This window comes from Lepisma saccharinum, chromosome 17 (assembly GCF_977018435.1).
Source record: "Lepisma saccharinum chromosome 17, izLepSacc3.1, whole genome shotgun sequence".
In the NCBI taxonomy this organism is placed as follows: Eukaryota; Metazoa; Arthropoda; class Insecta; order Zygentoma; family Lepismatidae; genus Lepisma; species Lepisma saccharinum.
The window spans coordinates 28,061,167-28,078,649 of NC_139245.1; the positions used below are offsets into that span (position 1 = coordinate 28,061,167).

General features: G+C 39.0%; 1 protein-coding gene across 6 annotated transcripts in view; it reads left to right on the forward strand.

Moving 5' to 3' along the window:
* LOC146001644 (uncharacterized) overlaps positions 1-17,227 on the forward strand; it is a 197,027-nt gene extending 179,800 nt beyond the window's left edge. For 4 of the 6 annotated variants that reach the window (XM_083139234.1, XM_083139231.1, XM_083139232.1 and 1 more), the window contains exons 4-5: positions 658-961; positions 15,572-17,223. In XM_083139234.1, the coding sequence (XP_082995360.1) occupies positions 658-961; positions 15,572-17,144 (1,877 nt within the window). In that variant the 3' untranslated portion in view covers positions 17,145-17,223. Of the gene's footprint in view, positions 1-657; positions 962-15,571 lie in introns of all 6 variants that reach the window. The other 2 variants (XM_083139229.1, XM_083139230.1) reach the window with 2 other exon arrangements.
* Positions 17,228-17,483: the final 256 nt, after the last annotated feature.

Below are 17,483 nucleotides of genomic sequence, written 5' to 3' on the forward strand. Positions count from 1 at the left end.
AACAATAGAAATTCGATTATCTCGAAAACTACTAATTTTCGGACGGGGTATCATATGGTCAAATTTATTGCAAATTGCCTCACTGTTTAACCCCTTTCAGAATACATCTAATTACAGGTCACCCTGTATATATATATATATATATATATATATATATATATATATATATATATATAAATCACTATGAAATATATCTTCTACAAAATTGAACATTGTAATTATTTACATCATACACACATAATAATGTGTGAGGATAATATATGAATCTCTGTTCTTTATATTAAGAGTATAACATTTTTCTTAAAGAAACAAAACAATGTCATACGAAATAAGTGTAATATTACCATAATGGCAACAAAATAGTGTTACACTGTAGTGATATTGACATTCACATATGTAGTTCATTTTACGTCGCATTTCTGGCTAATCGCGACGATGGAGATGAATAGTGATGAGACGGATGAGAGGACATACACAATACATATGGACACAAAAAAGCCCTTCCGAGGATTACACAGGCTGAGATTAGGCGCCAGATCCTCGTTAGCATGCAGCCCATGGTAGTAAATGCAACCGTGTTACTTGGGTTTCAAATTATATGCCGAAGAAACAAAAGCTGTAAACAAATCTTCAATAATTATTGCTTCTCTTCAACAGCTCCAGCACCAACCGTGTTCACCACCCCCAGCGGATTTCTTGTGTACACTCCGGGTTGTCGAATACCCGACTACGATCCATTCGACGCAAGTATCCTGAAATTCGTGAGGAAGGAGAAGACCATCAATTGCTCCGCAGCCTCGCCATTGGTGGAGTCCAATCTGACATCACTCATGATCAACGCTTCTGTCCTGCCCTACTACAACTTGTCCAGCGTGGAGGAACTGGAGTGCTGCTACACCAACTTCTGGAGGGTCAAAGGGAATCCTGTCAACTACAGCTATGGTGCGGACAACAAGTTCAAGTAGGTATTGGACCAGATGGTTACAGTTCCCGTCACAAAGTGGTCTGTCGTCTGCAGGCTGTTGTTTCCAAATGCATCCCGTACAGCATACATTTCCAAGGGATATCCACAATTTCCAGATCAGATCCATGAATATCCACTGGACATCCAGTAGATATCAAATTTTGGATATTCATTGGACGTCCATGGGATACCCAGAACTGGATATCCGAAACTCAACCAGTTCTAAATATTTAATACGCAGCACAAGTATGTATAGAACTGGTTATCAAAAACTCATCCAATTCTGAATATCCAATACAGAGCTAGATCATGTCTGGGACTGGATATCTAGAACACATCCAATTCTGGATATCCAATACATAACTAGATCTTGTTCAAAACTGGATATCTAAGCTCATCCAATTCTGAATATCCAATACAGAGCTAGATCTTATCAAAACTGGATATCTAAAACTCATTCAATTCTGGATATCTAATACAGAGCTAGATCTTGGCCAAAACTGTACATCTGCAAGTCATCCAATTCTGGATATACAATACATTGCCAGATTTTATCCAACACTGCTTATCTAAAGCTCATCCAATTCTGGATATCCAATACAGAGCTATATCTTGTCCGGGACTGGATATCTAGAACACATCCAATTCTGGATATCCAATACAGAACTAGATCTTGTTCAAAACTGGATATCTAAGCTCATCCAATTCTGAATATCCAATACAGAGCTAGATCTTGTCAAAAATGGATATCCAAAACTCATTCAATTCTGGATATTTAATACAGAGCTAGACCTTGTCCAAAACTGTATATCTGCAAGTCATCCAATTCTGGATATTCAATACATTGCCAGATTGTCCAACACTGCTTATCTAAAGCTCATCCAATTCTGGATATCCAATACAGAGCTATATCTTGTCCAAAACTGGATAAAAAAACTCACTAAATTCTAGATATCCAGTTCTTGAGGACTGACCCTGGCACGAGTTCTAAAGACCAAGCAAGTAATATCAATGACTTATTCAAGCCTTTGGAAGGCAAATTCTTTTCAGTTCGCCAAATGAAATACTTTCTGCCCCTTCTCTCTGCTGTGGATATAGCAACCAAGTGTTCAAATTCCCCTCTGAAAGGAAACTGCCTCCCCTTGCTGGCAGAGAACAAAGCACGTGCTGTCTCCTGCGCTCATTTCAGTGGGTGGAAGAACTCACGTGATGTCCGTAATAACAGACGATAGGCCACCTAGTGGCGGAAACTATACCAAGGTAATCCTTTCAAGTTATATCCTTTGGTGTCGTTTCTCGAACTGCTGGCCAGTGACGTCACCAGAGATGGGCTCAGGCCCGGATTTATACATGTAGAGGCCCAGGGCCAAAAACATCTTCATTCTCCCTCTATGCAGTTTCAGAACATTTTAGGTCAAGTTATGACTGGTGGGGAGTAATATTATTTATGTTTTCGGTACATTTCACCCAAGATTCGATTTCCTGAGGACGCACATTGCATTGTGGTTCGGATTCCATTTTAAACTGCAGATCCAGTCTTGATTAACCCATCTGGGCATAAAGTGGACTCAAAAATTTACACGAAACACATTCAGATGATCTCTCTTCTTTCATTTTATGATGCTTTAGGGGTCATGACTTTCTTGATCTATCTCTCCATTCCTCTGTTCTCTATCTTTTCTCTATTACTTTTTGCCTATTTCTTTCTCAGTCTCGCTCCTTCTCTCTCTCTCTCTCTCTCTCTCTCTCTCTCTCTATCTACGTATTTATCAAACTCTGCTTCTCTTTTCCTTCTTCTGATGCTCCTTTAGCTTTTTTCTCTCTCTCTCTCTGCCTTTCTTTTCTACTACCATTTTCTGTTCTTTCTTATTCTGTTTCTTTAACTCTCTCATTCTACCCGTCCTACCACTTTATCTTTATCCTTCTGCGTGTGTGCGCGCGATTCCAGCTCTACCATATTTGAATGCGAAAATTTCACGTATACGATCCTTTTGGGGTTTGGAGGGAAGGTGGTCTAAAGTAATTTTAGGGCGAGCTGAAGCCCACCCTTGACACTTGATGGTAATGCGCTTGCAATCGAACTGCACCTGGTCAGTTAAAATAAGCATCGACATCACCAAAATAGTAGAAGGTGTCTGCTGGGGCGTGAAGGCGGAGGAGAAGGGGCTGAGAGACCAGTAGAACGGGCACACAAATTCTAAAATTCCACTGTTCTGGTTTCCACGATGATGAGCAAGAGTGCCATGTCCTTATTCAAAACGCGCAGATAGAAAAGGAATTAACTAGTTACTTTTACACATATCAGATATTTATAAAGTAGCAAACTATTTCCTTTACTAACTGGTTAAAGATGTCAATAAATTACGAAATAGTTTAAATAGTTTTTGTTGCTTTTGCTTTCTATTAATGTAAAGCAATTTCATTTATACTTATATTTGTCTACAGCGCTTTCTTGTACTTAATCGTTGGAAGTTGAATACAACATCGTCTCATCAAAAATTCAGAATGTGAGTGGTAATTTGCAATAATTATTGTTTTTGGAGAGTGGCGACGATTAGGGGGAGCAGATGCCCCGCCCGCACACACTTTTTGCCACTTTTTCCTTCGCACTATGACTTCTTAATGCTAAACCTTGTCTACCAATAAAAAGTAAACTGTCCTTGTCTCCAAGTTTTGGCACCCAATCGCAGTTACTGTTTTTGTAATACGTATGTGCTGCACGTTTCATTTAGCTACATATTTCACCATAATTTGCTACATAAAAGTCTGATGGTATTTTTACTTTTCGAGTAGGTTAGGCTAGTTAGTATTGCCGGCCTTGGTGGTTCCAGCATTTCTTCGTTTTCTATGAAGTTGAAGAAATCACCCGAAGTTATCTTGTATGACAGAATCAAGAGCGAAATCTTCAGATATGGTATTGAAAGTCGCTGGCAGACAATTTAAATTGGCATGGAGTGAATCCATAAAACTCTCGTGGAGTTATATGTCTCGTGACTGTTTTTAACGCCGAGGATGTCTAGCGAGGATTTCCAAGAAAGCTCGTAAATCTACGAGGAATTTCTCCAAGGTAGTATTTCTCCACGTTTGTCAGCATGTACGTGCGTACTAGCACTTGAGTTTCTGCTGACTCTGGAAGTTCGATGTGAAGAATAGATTACGCACCGTTACCCTCGTCTCAGGGACTTTGATCGTAGTTGGAAGCACTTGCTTCATTCAGCAATAATCAAGACTGGTATTTTTCTCCCTCAGTCTTTATGCTTCGTTGTTTGGAACAATCTCCTTTTGAATGTTTGGAAGTTACTTTGTTAAAAGTAAATGCACTTAAGTTGCAGTTACTTCTTTACTTCGCTTTACGCACAGATAGGATAATCGGTACTGGAACTACAGTTTAAAGTGGAATTGGAACCACTGCATATCTCCAACGGGAATCGAACCAGGTAACACTTGATTACAAGGTCACAGCGTGAGGAGGCCCAGTTACTCAAAAGTTGTTAGGATTTGTGATGGGGTGTGGTCATGTGTTGTCTCTTATATCCTCTATAACCTCACCTTCAATAAAGCCACCAACCTCCGTGGCAGAGTGGTTACAACATCGCGCTACGACACCAGGAATCCCGGCCTTGGGATACTTGTTCTTTGTGAGTGTCCCTTCATCAATTTCATCATATCATCACTTATCCTCATGGCTGAAAAGCGACGCTAAATAACAAAAAATCAAATCTACGAGGGGGTATCAAAAAGTTTTGCCTGTTGAGGTATAATTTGTTTAATAATGGAAAGATTGAAACAATGAACATACATATAGTTTGCCTGTAGTGCCCTCTACTCTGATGTACCTTTCCACACAGTTGCCATGATGTTCGATGCATTTGTGCCAGCGTTTTATCCAGCCCTCAAAACCAGTTTGGAAAAATTCCACAGAACACCCCCTGCCTCACCATTCAGAGCTGTGGAATTTTTCCAAACTGGGTTTGAGGGCTGGATAAAAACGCTGGCAGAAATGCATCGAACGTGATGGCAACTGTGTGGAAGGGCAACTCTGAGTAGAGGACACTGCAGGCAAACTACATGTATGTTCATTGTTTCAATTTTTCCACTATTGAACAAATTATACTTCAACAGGCAGACCTTTTTGATACTCTCTCGTATAATAAAGCCAGTTGATAATGAAATAGCAGAGCCGAAAAAAGGATATAACTTTAGGATCACCCTGTGCTTAATTAAAACTTTTGGTGACAAAAATATTAAATAATAGTCAATGGTATTAAACTTGCATAAGGTGTAAGACTTCGGGATTGTCATCTTTTGTTGTCCGTGACTCTTTATCCATGAGCTCTCGAGTTTGACAGATACCATTCTTGTGGGCTTTATTAAAAATGCATTCAAACGCACCGCGTTCCCGTTTCAGAGGGAGCTCTTTCAGACTTCCAGAACACCTGATCTTCTTTTTCCTTTCTGTTCCATTATGTATGCCCGTTCCCTGTTCGGGAAGTTTACGACAGGATTGAGAACTTACTCCAACCTCGAGTCCTTGGCTTCATATTGATCCCGTACCTTGTATTAGTTCTTCGGTGTGAGATCACAAGAGTGCAAAGTTTGCCAACTGTTATGTTGATGATATGAAAACACAGTACAGTCGCTTGTATATGCTAGTCAATTGTTTTCACTCGATTGTGTGTACTTTTCGATCAATGCAACAGTAGCACGCTTAAAGTGTTTTGCCGCAAAACACATTTTATTTAAGTTTGGTGGGGGCGAGGAGGAGAAACGTCTTCATCTACACACACGCGGATATATATGTAATTATTATATGACATGCATATTTGTAATGCTAGTAAAATAAAATAAGTTACTAAATATTTAAAAATGCATTATTATTAAATACATAGAAAGTAATTAATTTTGTGGGTCTCCCCGATGGTACAGTGGTAGTGTCGTCGCCTTGTAATCAAGGGGTCCCGGGTTCGATACCCGGTGGAGGCACATAGTAGCTTGGATCCTACTTTAAAGTATAGGTCCAGTCCCGATTAGCCTTTCTGTGCATAAAGTGGACGTAAAGCACCAAATAAATAAATCATAATTAATTTTGTTGCTTTTGTATACGTATATCAGATATTTATAAAGTAACAAACTAATTCCTTTACTAACTTTCAATAAATTACGAAATAGTTTAAATACTTTTATCATGTAATAGTTTCAATGAAATAGTTTTTCTTTACTTTTTGCTTTCTATTAATATAAAGCAATAAGATTTCATAGTTATATTTGTCTTGCATTGTTGTTTTACTTTTATTGTGCATATATTGCTATTGGTGTAGATCTGTTATTGATCTCTTGAAAGAGATAGTGTATGTTTTCAATATTATCCTTAACAAAGTATATTTGAAGTCAAAACTAATTGCTTTTCTCTTCTTGTTATAACAGAAACAAGATTCTTGTTGGGGGAGATCTCCCTCCGTCCCCCAATGATTTTGCACCATTCCGTTTGTTCCTCTGATTTTATCGTTCTCAGTTCTATGCGCTATACTCCTTCCGATGAGTCTGTGGATCAACGCCACGCATAGAACATAGCTCACAAAGTTGAACCTGGTACCGCTCCCTCCACTCGGCGCTAGCAGACCTTGGCAGCCGTTACCCACTAAGAGGAGCGCTGGACACAGCATATGCTCTGCTCTCTGTCAACCAGAGCTCGCCCTTCCCTTTACGAGGGGAATTTGAACGCTTGGTTACAAGAGATAAGTGTTGTCACGTGAAGGGAAATTCGTTCTAGTTACAGGGAAATTCGATGAAAGATACCAAATTTTATGGAAATTTGACAACACGAGACTCAGTATTAGTACAGATTACACAGACACTTATTTACATTCCTTCCTTTGAGTATAAGCCTAGCTATATGTCCATTTATATTTATATTTTATTTTACGTCGCTTTTCTACATATTCGGTTAATAGCCATGGTGAAGATGAATGATGAACTTATTAATGCAATTGTACATTCATGCGTGACCGGGGTTTAGCGAGGAACGAAACATGGACCAACGAAAATGCTACTACTGCTGCTACTAACACTACTACTACTTTTTGTTCCTATTATTTCTTTAGATGAAGGGAAAAATTGGCCGATTAAGGAAATTTTACTCCTTGGAAGGGAAGTTGGTGTCCTCAGATTTGGCAACACTGCAGCAAAGGTGGGGGGTCAAGTGTTTCAAATGGCGGGAGGAAAAGGATTTGCCCTCAAAGGTCTTGAATATTACTTACTTGCCCTTTTGAAGGACTCGTGCAACAGCATGTCAGCCGCCATGTTTGTATCAAACATACGTTTGGTAACAGCGGTGTGCAGACAACAGACGACTTAGTGGCTGGATGCAACGTCCTCCAGTCGGATACCAGTGGGTACAAAGTTAGTCCGCTACTCCTTGTGACGGCAACATGAGACCCAAGGCTTGCTGGGTAATAAAACAACATGACTTTCAAAGATTAGACAATGTACATCAAATTCTAATTCTATGTATATAAAGTTTACAAACAACCGAGACATTGATATCCGTGGCTTCAGTCTAGCAACTTAACGCCAGAATGGATGAAAAGATCAAGTCTTACCACACACAAAAATAAAAAAAAATAAGAATAAATAAATAGATAAAAAAAAAAACAACTATAACACAAACATTAAGGTTGTGCAATTTGGACGTATAACGTAAAAGTTTTTGCAGGTAATTAATTAGTCCCGTACTTCCAGGCATCGACAAAAAGGAAAAACGCAAAACCAAAACTATTCTGGTAATCTGTAGCGAACAGAAAAGACCCCTTTTCAGTTTCCATATTCTTGTTGATTAACCTTCTCTTGTTTCTCGGTCGACCCCGACAGCTGTTAGGTAGTAATATACAGGCGGGTCAACTCACTTGAACTGGCGAGTTGGAAGAGTGACGTCAACTTTGCAACTTATGACGGATTTCAGAATATTGATGTTTCAAGTTCAATTAACAGTTTTACCATCTAATTATAGTTGTCTGTGATATCATGAACATTCTTTGAAGTAACAAACGTGTTGTAAAAATCTCCAACATCTTAACGAATATCAAACCTGGTTTTCAGTGGGATTGAGTCTGTGGTTACAGATGTGATTGTGTAAGTGATTTGTTGCAAAGATAATTTTGTGTTCTAAGTTAGAATTTGAGACTTTATAGTTTACTGTTTGAATATTAGTGTCGTTCTAAATATACGTGCGGCAATGTGAACATTAATTCATGAAAAAATCTAAAGGCCGTAAAGCCAAATTTGCTGGTACAAAATCAGCTGATTCCAACATGGACACGGACATTAATGCCATGGAACTTTCCAGCAACGTGGAAATCATAACTTCTGTAGAAGAAGTTAATAAGTTGAATTCTGAGTGTAATAATATAGATTACACCCAACAAATTAGTAAATCAAGTTCCAAAAAAGTTTATGAGCAACAGGTATTGAAGTACAGAAGTAATAATTTAGGTCGGTATGAAATATTTGTGAAATCTAAACATTAGGATGCCTCAGGTGGAAATGGCAAAGGAAACATTTTTCAACTGCACATTTTAAAATTAGGCCAAATAGTCAGCAAAGAGAATATTAGAGGTTTAAAAGAGATAGGGTAACAGTAGTATAAGCCGGAGACACATTAAACTCGTTTGTTTTCAAATAAAAATCATTGCTACTTACCTCATATGCATAGCGGAAGATTTTTCAAGCTGGGGATCATTTTTTTTTCCATGAAAAAGCGTTATTTTTAACATTATAATCATTTATTGGTCGTTGCTAATTCGGCGGGCAAATTTTGACTCACGTTGTCTATCGTCAGCTGATATGCAGTATCGTCAGCTGATGTGCAGTGTTTCAAAACTTATGAACCGATAAATGCCGCACAAACTATTCACAAAACGTTTTTAAGCGAAAATTGAGACTAGAGTCTACTTTACGTCCTCATCTGCATGGTGATTGCTTCTTTGCGTTCGCGTGGCGCGATCGTGGTGCGGCACCCGGCATCTCTTAGGGTAAGTACCTTTTTCTTTTTACACTTTCTGTTCACGATAGCCTCACTATCCATTCACGGGGTCGAGGTATGCCTACGAGGTTAGGTTAGGCCTGTTAGGTTAGGTTCCATTAGCACTCATTTCACCCCTCAATATGTGCTTCATCATCTAAAAAATTCCTCAGTACGTTCAATTGCGCATATCCGGACAACATCGGTTTTTCTCCATTTACTCCTTCAGGAAATTTTTGCTCGCTTTGGGATTTACGTTGTTGAATTCCTTATAAAATAAGCTTTCCAACGATATATGACACGTATTCCTTATGAAAAGGACGTAAACTAGAGTCTTACCTTACATTGGAAAAAAAAAACCGCTCACACGTCATCTTGTCAAACTTCCGCGTGGTTGCTACACTGTGAGGGGGTTACATAACCGAACGCACGGAACATTTGATTCACGTAGTCGACGCAGTGATGCCAAAAGAAGGGAAATTTCCCTCGGCACAGGGAAATTTGAGGGTGAAAAGGGAAAAGGGAAATTTAATGAAAAATAGCTAAAAAACGGAAATTTAAACTCACATTTTCGTTTCATTCTTTTAAAAAGTTCGAAAATAATTTTTCAGCGTGTATTTTTTCCAAATAAATAGTTAGCAACAGTGACACTTTTCAGTAAGCTTTCTTTTTCCCTGTTATAGATGACCTTGACCGGTCAGTCTTATATTTGTCGCGTTTCCTAGAAAGGCCTCAAGGCACGAGCCGCGCTGCACCTGGAAATAATTTGGGACGCGATTTTCAACTTCTTTCCTTGTTCCATCCATCATTTCAGAACGTGTCTTAGTGGCTGTGTGTGTGACCAAAAAGTATACACTTGTAATCCTATTCTCTTTGTGTGTGACTTTGTGTGTCCTGTGTCGATGCAAGGAGAATGGAATAGGTGACTGATAGGAAGCTACCTGCAACTCCCAAAAAGGTTAGAAAACGTCATGGGGATTTATCTGCGGATGAAAAGATATCTGGGAAACATGTGAAAAAATTTCGTATTGAGTGGCTGCCCATTACTTCACACTTTTATGATTTCCATATATATTTAATAATAATAATAATAATAATAATAATAATAAAGTTTGTTCCTCAGGCAAAACAAGCGTCAAAAGAAAAATATTAACAGCAAGCCCCTAGCTAATCTTTGACAATGGGTGGGTTTCAAATTCCGACAATCATTGCGCCGCAGACGAAAATTTTTTTGGTTTGGGAATTTTTTCAATACATTAGTGTTTTATTTTAAAATTCAAATGTTTATTTTAGGATAATTACATTATGAAACTATGATCAGTTTCTAGTAATTTATTCAATGGGGGGTTCGAACCCATTGAAACATCTTATATACGGTCCTGATTAACAGTTATAGTATTACAAAGATACAGCTTCAGATGTGCTTTTAAAATCGAGGGAAATTTAGGTCGAAAAAGGGAAATTTTACACTGGTAAAAGGGAAATCCTGCATTCGGAGATTGGCAACACTGAGTCGACGGTAATGGCGGCACGAGCTATCGTACAACGGAGACGCATGATTGACGAAAAATACCTTATTTACCGGCAAAATACGTTGCACGATTCTAAAAAACAGAAAGTCCTCAAGAACGCAATTCCGTAAATACTTTCTTGTAAATTTTAAGAAATCCGTCTCCGTGTTATACTATCGTTACCAGAGAGGTATAGCCTTGGGAAATATCTAGCTAGACTTACATTTACGACATCTAAGTATGCAAATGATTTCCTTTCGAATCCATTACTGTTACAGAATAATTGGGAAGGTTTTGTTCCATCACACAGAGTACGAAGAATGGGAATTATGAAAGATGTACATCAGTCAATAAGTGAAGATGAAATTTTGCAAAATATAAATTCATTAACGGCCAAAGTAATCAATTGCGAAGTATAAGTACGAGGAGGGTACTCGCTTTGTTGTTCCAACTCGAACGGTAATTGTAATATTCGACTCGCAATCCTTACCACAATATGTCACACTGTTTTATAAAAAGTTTGATATTGATAGGTACATTCCCTTGATTAAACAGTACACTAATTGTTTTTATTATGGGCACTTCAGGGCTAATTGCAAAAGTAAATTAAAATGCAAACGCTGTGGTGAGAATCACGAATCGTCCTCTTGCACAAATAAGATCAAGTGTTTCCATTGTAATCAGGAGCACACTGCAATTGACAAAAACTGTCCTGAAAAACAACGCCAAAAGGAAATAATCAAGATTATGACAGTTCAGAATGTTACGTTTAACGAAGCTATGAAGAAAGTCCCAAAAATTATCAATATGTATGGATATGAACAGATATCTACTGGCCATGTTCAGGAAATAGAAAAAAACAGTAATGCCATTTACATATGCTTCCTTATCTAACAATTCGAGTAGCACCTTCTATCATAATAATGTAATACAAGATCAATACAGTGTATCTAATAAAAGGCCATTGTACAGTTTAAAGAAAGCTGGAAAATATTTGGAAGAGACTGGGTCTTCTCAAGGAAAACGCCAGAAACGTTTTCAGACATTGAAACAATTTGGACAAAATTAATATAAAAAGAGAATGACAAACCCTGGTTAATGTTTGTCAGGATCTCGAAAAGACAATGCTCCAGATTTCTCGACAACATGCCAACAAAATAAATTATTTGTTCTTGCAGAGGCGGCTCAATCTATCCAGCCAAATCGGGCACAAGAATAAAATTCTACAAAATTCCTAAAATTTTTCATTATTTATAGAACAATTATGTAGCCTAACAGAGACTTCGAAACTGAACGTTAACCAGGACTGGACTTGCATTGCTACAAGTATTTTGCAATACTTATTTCAACAACCAGCATGCCAGACAAAGTCTTGAAAATATTACAATGGAATATACGAAGTTTAATTCCTCATAGACATAATTTACAACATGTTTTATCTTATTTTTCTGCAGATGTCCTTCTTATACACAAGATGCAGATGTCCTTCTTGGATTATTATTGGCACGTAAATTGTACATTCGATATGGAGGACAGTTATCCACCGCACGTTATACACATAAAGGTCTACCACAAGGCGCAGTGCTGAGTCCCATGCTATTTAATATGTACACGGCAGATTTAGGTTCAAAAATTCTTTAACACACTCGTCTGTTACAATATGCAGATGACATTGTTATATACACTAATAGTAAAAATATTCAAGAATTGGCTCAAAAAATTCAAGAATATCTGGATGAATTATCATCATGGTGTGATATCAATGGAATTGAAGTAAATCCAGATAAGTCTTCGGTGGTAGTTTTTAATAAGAAGAGATCGCATTCGTTCATATCAATAAATATAAACGGAAAAACTATTAGTCAACAAAGAAGTCATAAATTTTTGGGACTTATATTAGATGAAAAACTTAAATGGAAGTCGCAAGAAGAACTGGCACAATGTAAGGGATCTCAAGTGTTTAACATAATAAAAATGTTGACAGTTAAGAAAAAGTGGGGGTGCTGATCCTAAATTATTACATCAGGTCCATAAACAGATGCTAAACTCAAGACTAGAGTATGGTTCCTTTATGTACAATGATAATAGAAGTTGGGCTTTGTAAGCCCATAGTGTACTATAACTCATGAATGACGTATTGAGACTCAATAGACAGGTGACTCAGGAAGGTTATGCCATTGGCTGGGCTTCTGCGCTGGGTGAGCGAGAAGTTTAGCGTGGCAGATCCTTGCTGACTGGGGGAGACTTTGGACGAACTGGACCCAGGCTGGACAGGCTGAGTATACTGCATTACCGTTATCACCCTTTTTGGGCCTGCATGGCCGGGAGTAATTTACCTAAAGTTCATATAGATATTTTTACTTCTTAAAAGGGCAAGAGAAGGATTCTGTTTTTTTTTTATATTATTTTTTTTTTTGGTAGATTGCTCCGGGTCATGTTGGCTGTGGGGGTTTTGGGCGGGACTGCGGTTGGCTCGGACTTGTGTAGCAGTTACTCACTGACTTGTGACAATGAAATGGGACAAACTGTAATATTTTAAGTGGGAGATACTCTATAGTAATTTCTGTTGATTTAACTAACTTTGGAAAGTATAATTAAAATTATTATTTGTTAATAAAGATTATGTGTGAAGGAATATTAATTTTAAATTGAATAATTTAAGTACCTAGTACATGATCATTAAGTTCCACTGCGCCGATAAAACAATCCTCATCTCACTTCTTTATTAATAAAGTGGAAACAAGAGATGTACAGGATTATAGCTTTTAACACGATATCTTCTATCCAATATAGCAGTTTATGCAGAATTTATGGCGTTTGGAAAGGAACTCCAAAATAAGCAACTTTCGTAGAAGTGGGAGATCTACCATACAAACGTAGAGTTAAATATCTTGCGAGCAAATTTTTAAAGAAAAAAGTAAAAGGTAAAGTGCTCCCCTGTGCTTAGCACCACGCCATGAAGGCGTATAGGTGGTGTGGGGGTAACGCCCCACACTTTCTTGATCCGGTCATGAGTGGGGGTGATGTGATCAGCATCACGCCCCTGACCGCCTTTACCCCCCAGGGTTTCCCCCAGGTACCCATGTTATTCGACGCTCTTAAGAAAATTGCCAACACGACATCTCCGATCATACCAAAACTTCAACTGTTGGACTCTTTGATGCTCAACAGACGTACAACAAAATATAAATCCAGATTACCTATACTATATTATGCTTATAAGGACATTAATAAATTTCAGGCTAATATAATTCGTTTACCTAATGCACCATGCTTCATGACAGACTACTTTAACATGATATCTCCCATGAGGATTCATTTTCCTGCCTACCCAAGTAGAGATTTCAGGAAGAAAATCCCTACAATTTCAAATAATATATCAAGACTACATACAGTCAAAATTACAATGCGAATATCACATATATACAGATGCTTCAAAATCAACGTCTGGAAAAACAGGAGCAGCATTTTACTCTGGTAATTCTGCAGAATTCAAAAATTTCTCCTTTGCCATCGTATCTGTCCATTTACACTGCATAAGCTTTCACAATACGACAGGCATTGCTTTATGTACAAGAGAAGAAATTTAATTCAGTTATAATTGCAACCGATTCAGCCTCTGTGCTAAATTCTTTACAGTTTGCATCATGGTCATGCCATACGGAAAGGTACATTGTTAGCATAAGAATACTCGCACTGAAATTAACGAGATTGGGATATGATATCAATTTTTTTTGGACACCTGGACATTCTTTAATAGAAGGGAACAATATAGCAGATACTTTGGCAAAATATGCAGCGAATAAAACAATCCATCGGCCGCTTTCAATAAAGTTTCCGTCCGTAGTTTTGGAATTACGCACTAAAAAAATACTATTTACTGACTGCCAAAGCTTGTGGACAAATACTGGCACTCAATGCGGTAAGGCCTACTATTCTATACAAGACATAATTCCAAAGGAATGTTGGTTTAAACAGATTGAACTCTCCCGAAGTTCCTTCACAACTATAATGCGCTGCAGGTTAAATCACTCTATCGCCGCAGCTCACCTTTACAAGAAGAATTTAGTGACTTCACCAGTTTGTTTGTGCAATGAATATACTGGAACTCCGAACCACATTATATTTCAATGCAAACTTTATGAAACTTACAGAGAACCATTTTTACAATAATTGTACAGGAGTGGACATCAAGCGCCACTGACACTGCCTTATTTACTGACTTCACCTTCATCCTCGGTAATCTATATTCTTACAAAATATCTTAATAAGTCGAATATAATTCTGTAAAAGTGTAATGAAATTTGGTAACTATTTATTATGAAAGGAATAATTGTGAGGAAATATTATGTGCATACATGTACTATATAATACAAATTGATAAATTGTTAACTGGTGCTTGGATTTTGTTCACAACCAATAAATATTTTATATATAAAAAATATCCAACCTTAAACACTCAGGCTCGTTACAGGGAACTTACAGTTGGATCCATGAGTATTGCCGTGCAAATTGTCCATCACCATGTTTGTACACTTTATTTGACCCAATAAGAGCTTCAAGAATTAAAAGAACACTCAAAACAAGCTGTTGGCAACTTCTGCACCAGCATACATAAAAGTCCATCGCTTACAAACACACAGGACGTGAGAGAAAAATTAATGAAAATGGTCATGGACAATTTCTTCTTCTTCTTCTTGAGGGACTACAACTTCATGCATTGAATGGTTTGGCCTTCTCAACAACATCTCTCCACTTTTTCCTACCCTGGATGCTCTTCGTCGAGTTCTTTACTTTCATGTCTTTCAAATCTTGAAATGTTTCATCTTCCCATCGTTTCTTTGGCCTGCCTAAGGCTCATGTTCCGATTGGTTTCCATTTGCAGATTTCTTTCACTAATCTTTCATCAGACATTCTATTTATGGACATGAACAATTTGCACGGTAATGCTCATGGATCCCACTGTACTAGGTTAAACCTTCTGGCGTAGTTGTAAGGTGTGCGGTTATAGTTGTACATTATACAGTTGCTGCACTTGAGTACTTCTTTGTACTTAGTTGATCCATGTTCTCGTTTCAGGTACAACAAGACGTGCACGCCATTTGTAGAGTCTGTCACAGTTGATAAGGAGTTCGTGAGGGTAGTTTGCAAAGTGAACGGCACCGAGATCTACAGGGACTTCCACGCGTTCGTCCCCCTGAAGTTGAACGTCGAGAGTAGGTGCAGGCAGGCAGCTTCCAACGCACCCTGGCACTTGTTGAAGGGCGAGGATGTCCAGGAGGAAGCCGACAAGGTGAGCGTCTTGATCATCGGCGTCGACGCGGTCTCAAGACTCAACTTCCATAGAACGATGCCCAAGACTCTATCCTTCCTCACCAACGAGCTGAACGCCTTCGAGATGCTCGGCTACAACAAAGTCGCCGACAACACTTTCGTTAACATAGTTCCCGTAATGGCCGGCATGACCGAGGAGGAGCTGCAGTCGTTCTGCTGGCCCAACTCCAAAACGAAGCTGGACGACTGTCCATGGTTGTGGAAGAACTACAGCAAGGCTGGGTACAGGACGGTGTACGGTGAGGACTCACCTTGGATGGGGATATTCAACTACGTCAAGGTCGGTTTCGTGAACCAGCCGACGGACTACTACCTCAGGCCGTACATGAAGAACGCTGAAGACGAGGCAGGTCACACGAAGATGATGAACGCGAAGCTATGTGTTGGTCCTCGGAAAACCATGGAGCTGGTCCTGAACTATATCAGGAAACTTGCCATCTTCTTCTCCTCTGAGCTCTACTTTGCGTTCTTCTGGATCACCAGCTTGACCCACGACTATCTCAACTTTCCTCAACTGGGTGACGAGGACTACGCTGTTCTTCTCAGCGACCTCCTGCGCTCAGGTGCGTTGAACAAGACCATCCTGATCTTCATGAGCGACCATGGGATCAGATGGGGCGGCATCAGGGAAACGTACCAAGGAAGCCTCGAGGAGCGCCTTCCGTTCTTGTTCTTCTCGTTCCCTGATTGGTTCGCGCGTCGGTACAGCGGCGCCATGTTCAACCTCCGCCGGAACGTCCACAAGCTCACCACCCCTTTCGATCTCCACGAGACTCTCAAGGACATCTTGAGCCTGCAAGATGTCCAGAAGGCGAACCTGGACAAGCGCTCCAAAGCCTTGCTAGAGACAGTGGACGACCCTCCAAGAGGGATCAGCATGTTCTTGCCGATCCCGAACAAAAGGACTTGCAACGACTCCGGTGTGGAACCGCACTGGTGCACATGCCAAATGACGCAGACTGTTCCTCTGAGTGACGAGCGCGTGCGAAAGGCTTCCGACTTTCTAGTGGACCATATCAACGGCTTGCTGAAGCCGTACAGGCAGTGCGCAAACTTGAAACTCAAGACTGTGAAAGACGCGAGGATACAGCTTCCGTTAAAACCTTTGCACGAGTTAGCCAAAGACCATTTAACAGATTATTCTCTAGTCATAGAAGTGAGTCCAAGTGACGGGATTTTCGAGGGAACGGTGCGATATAAACCGAGCGAAAAATCGTTTCAAATTGCGGGTATCATTAGCCGAATTAATCGATATGGTGACCAAAGTAACTGTGTGGCAGATTATCACATGAAGCTTTATTGTTATTGCAAAAAATAATAAGTTATTTATTACAAAAATATGTTGTTATTCACTAACCTTCTTGTGCTCTTACTAACAGATTCTTACTTCCAGTTTGTATCCTAAGGGAGTAAGTATTGAGTACATAGAGTATGTGTACAGTGTCTCTCAAAAGTGTTAGGACAACGACATTTTAAACTAGGCAACCCAATTTACACAAGGCGTTGGTGGGTTGCGTGTAGAGTTAGGTTTGATTTCAGGGTTGCCACATGTACAATAAATATTTATAAAATACGCGAGAGAAATAAAAACAAGTATTAGTGTATATATGTATTAAAAATATCAGTATTATATCGCAAGTGACAAAATTCTTTCTGA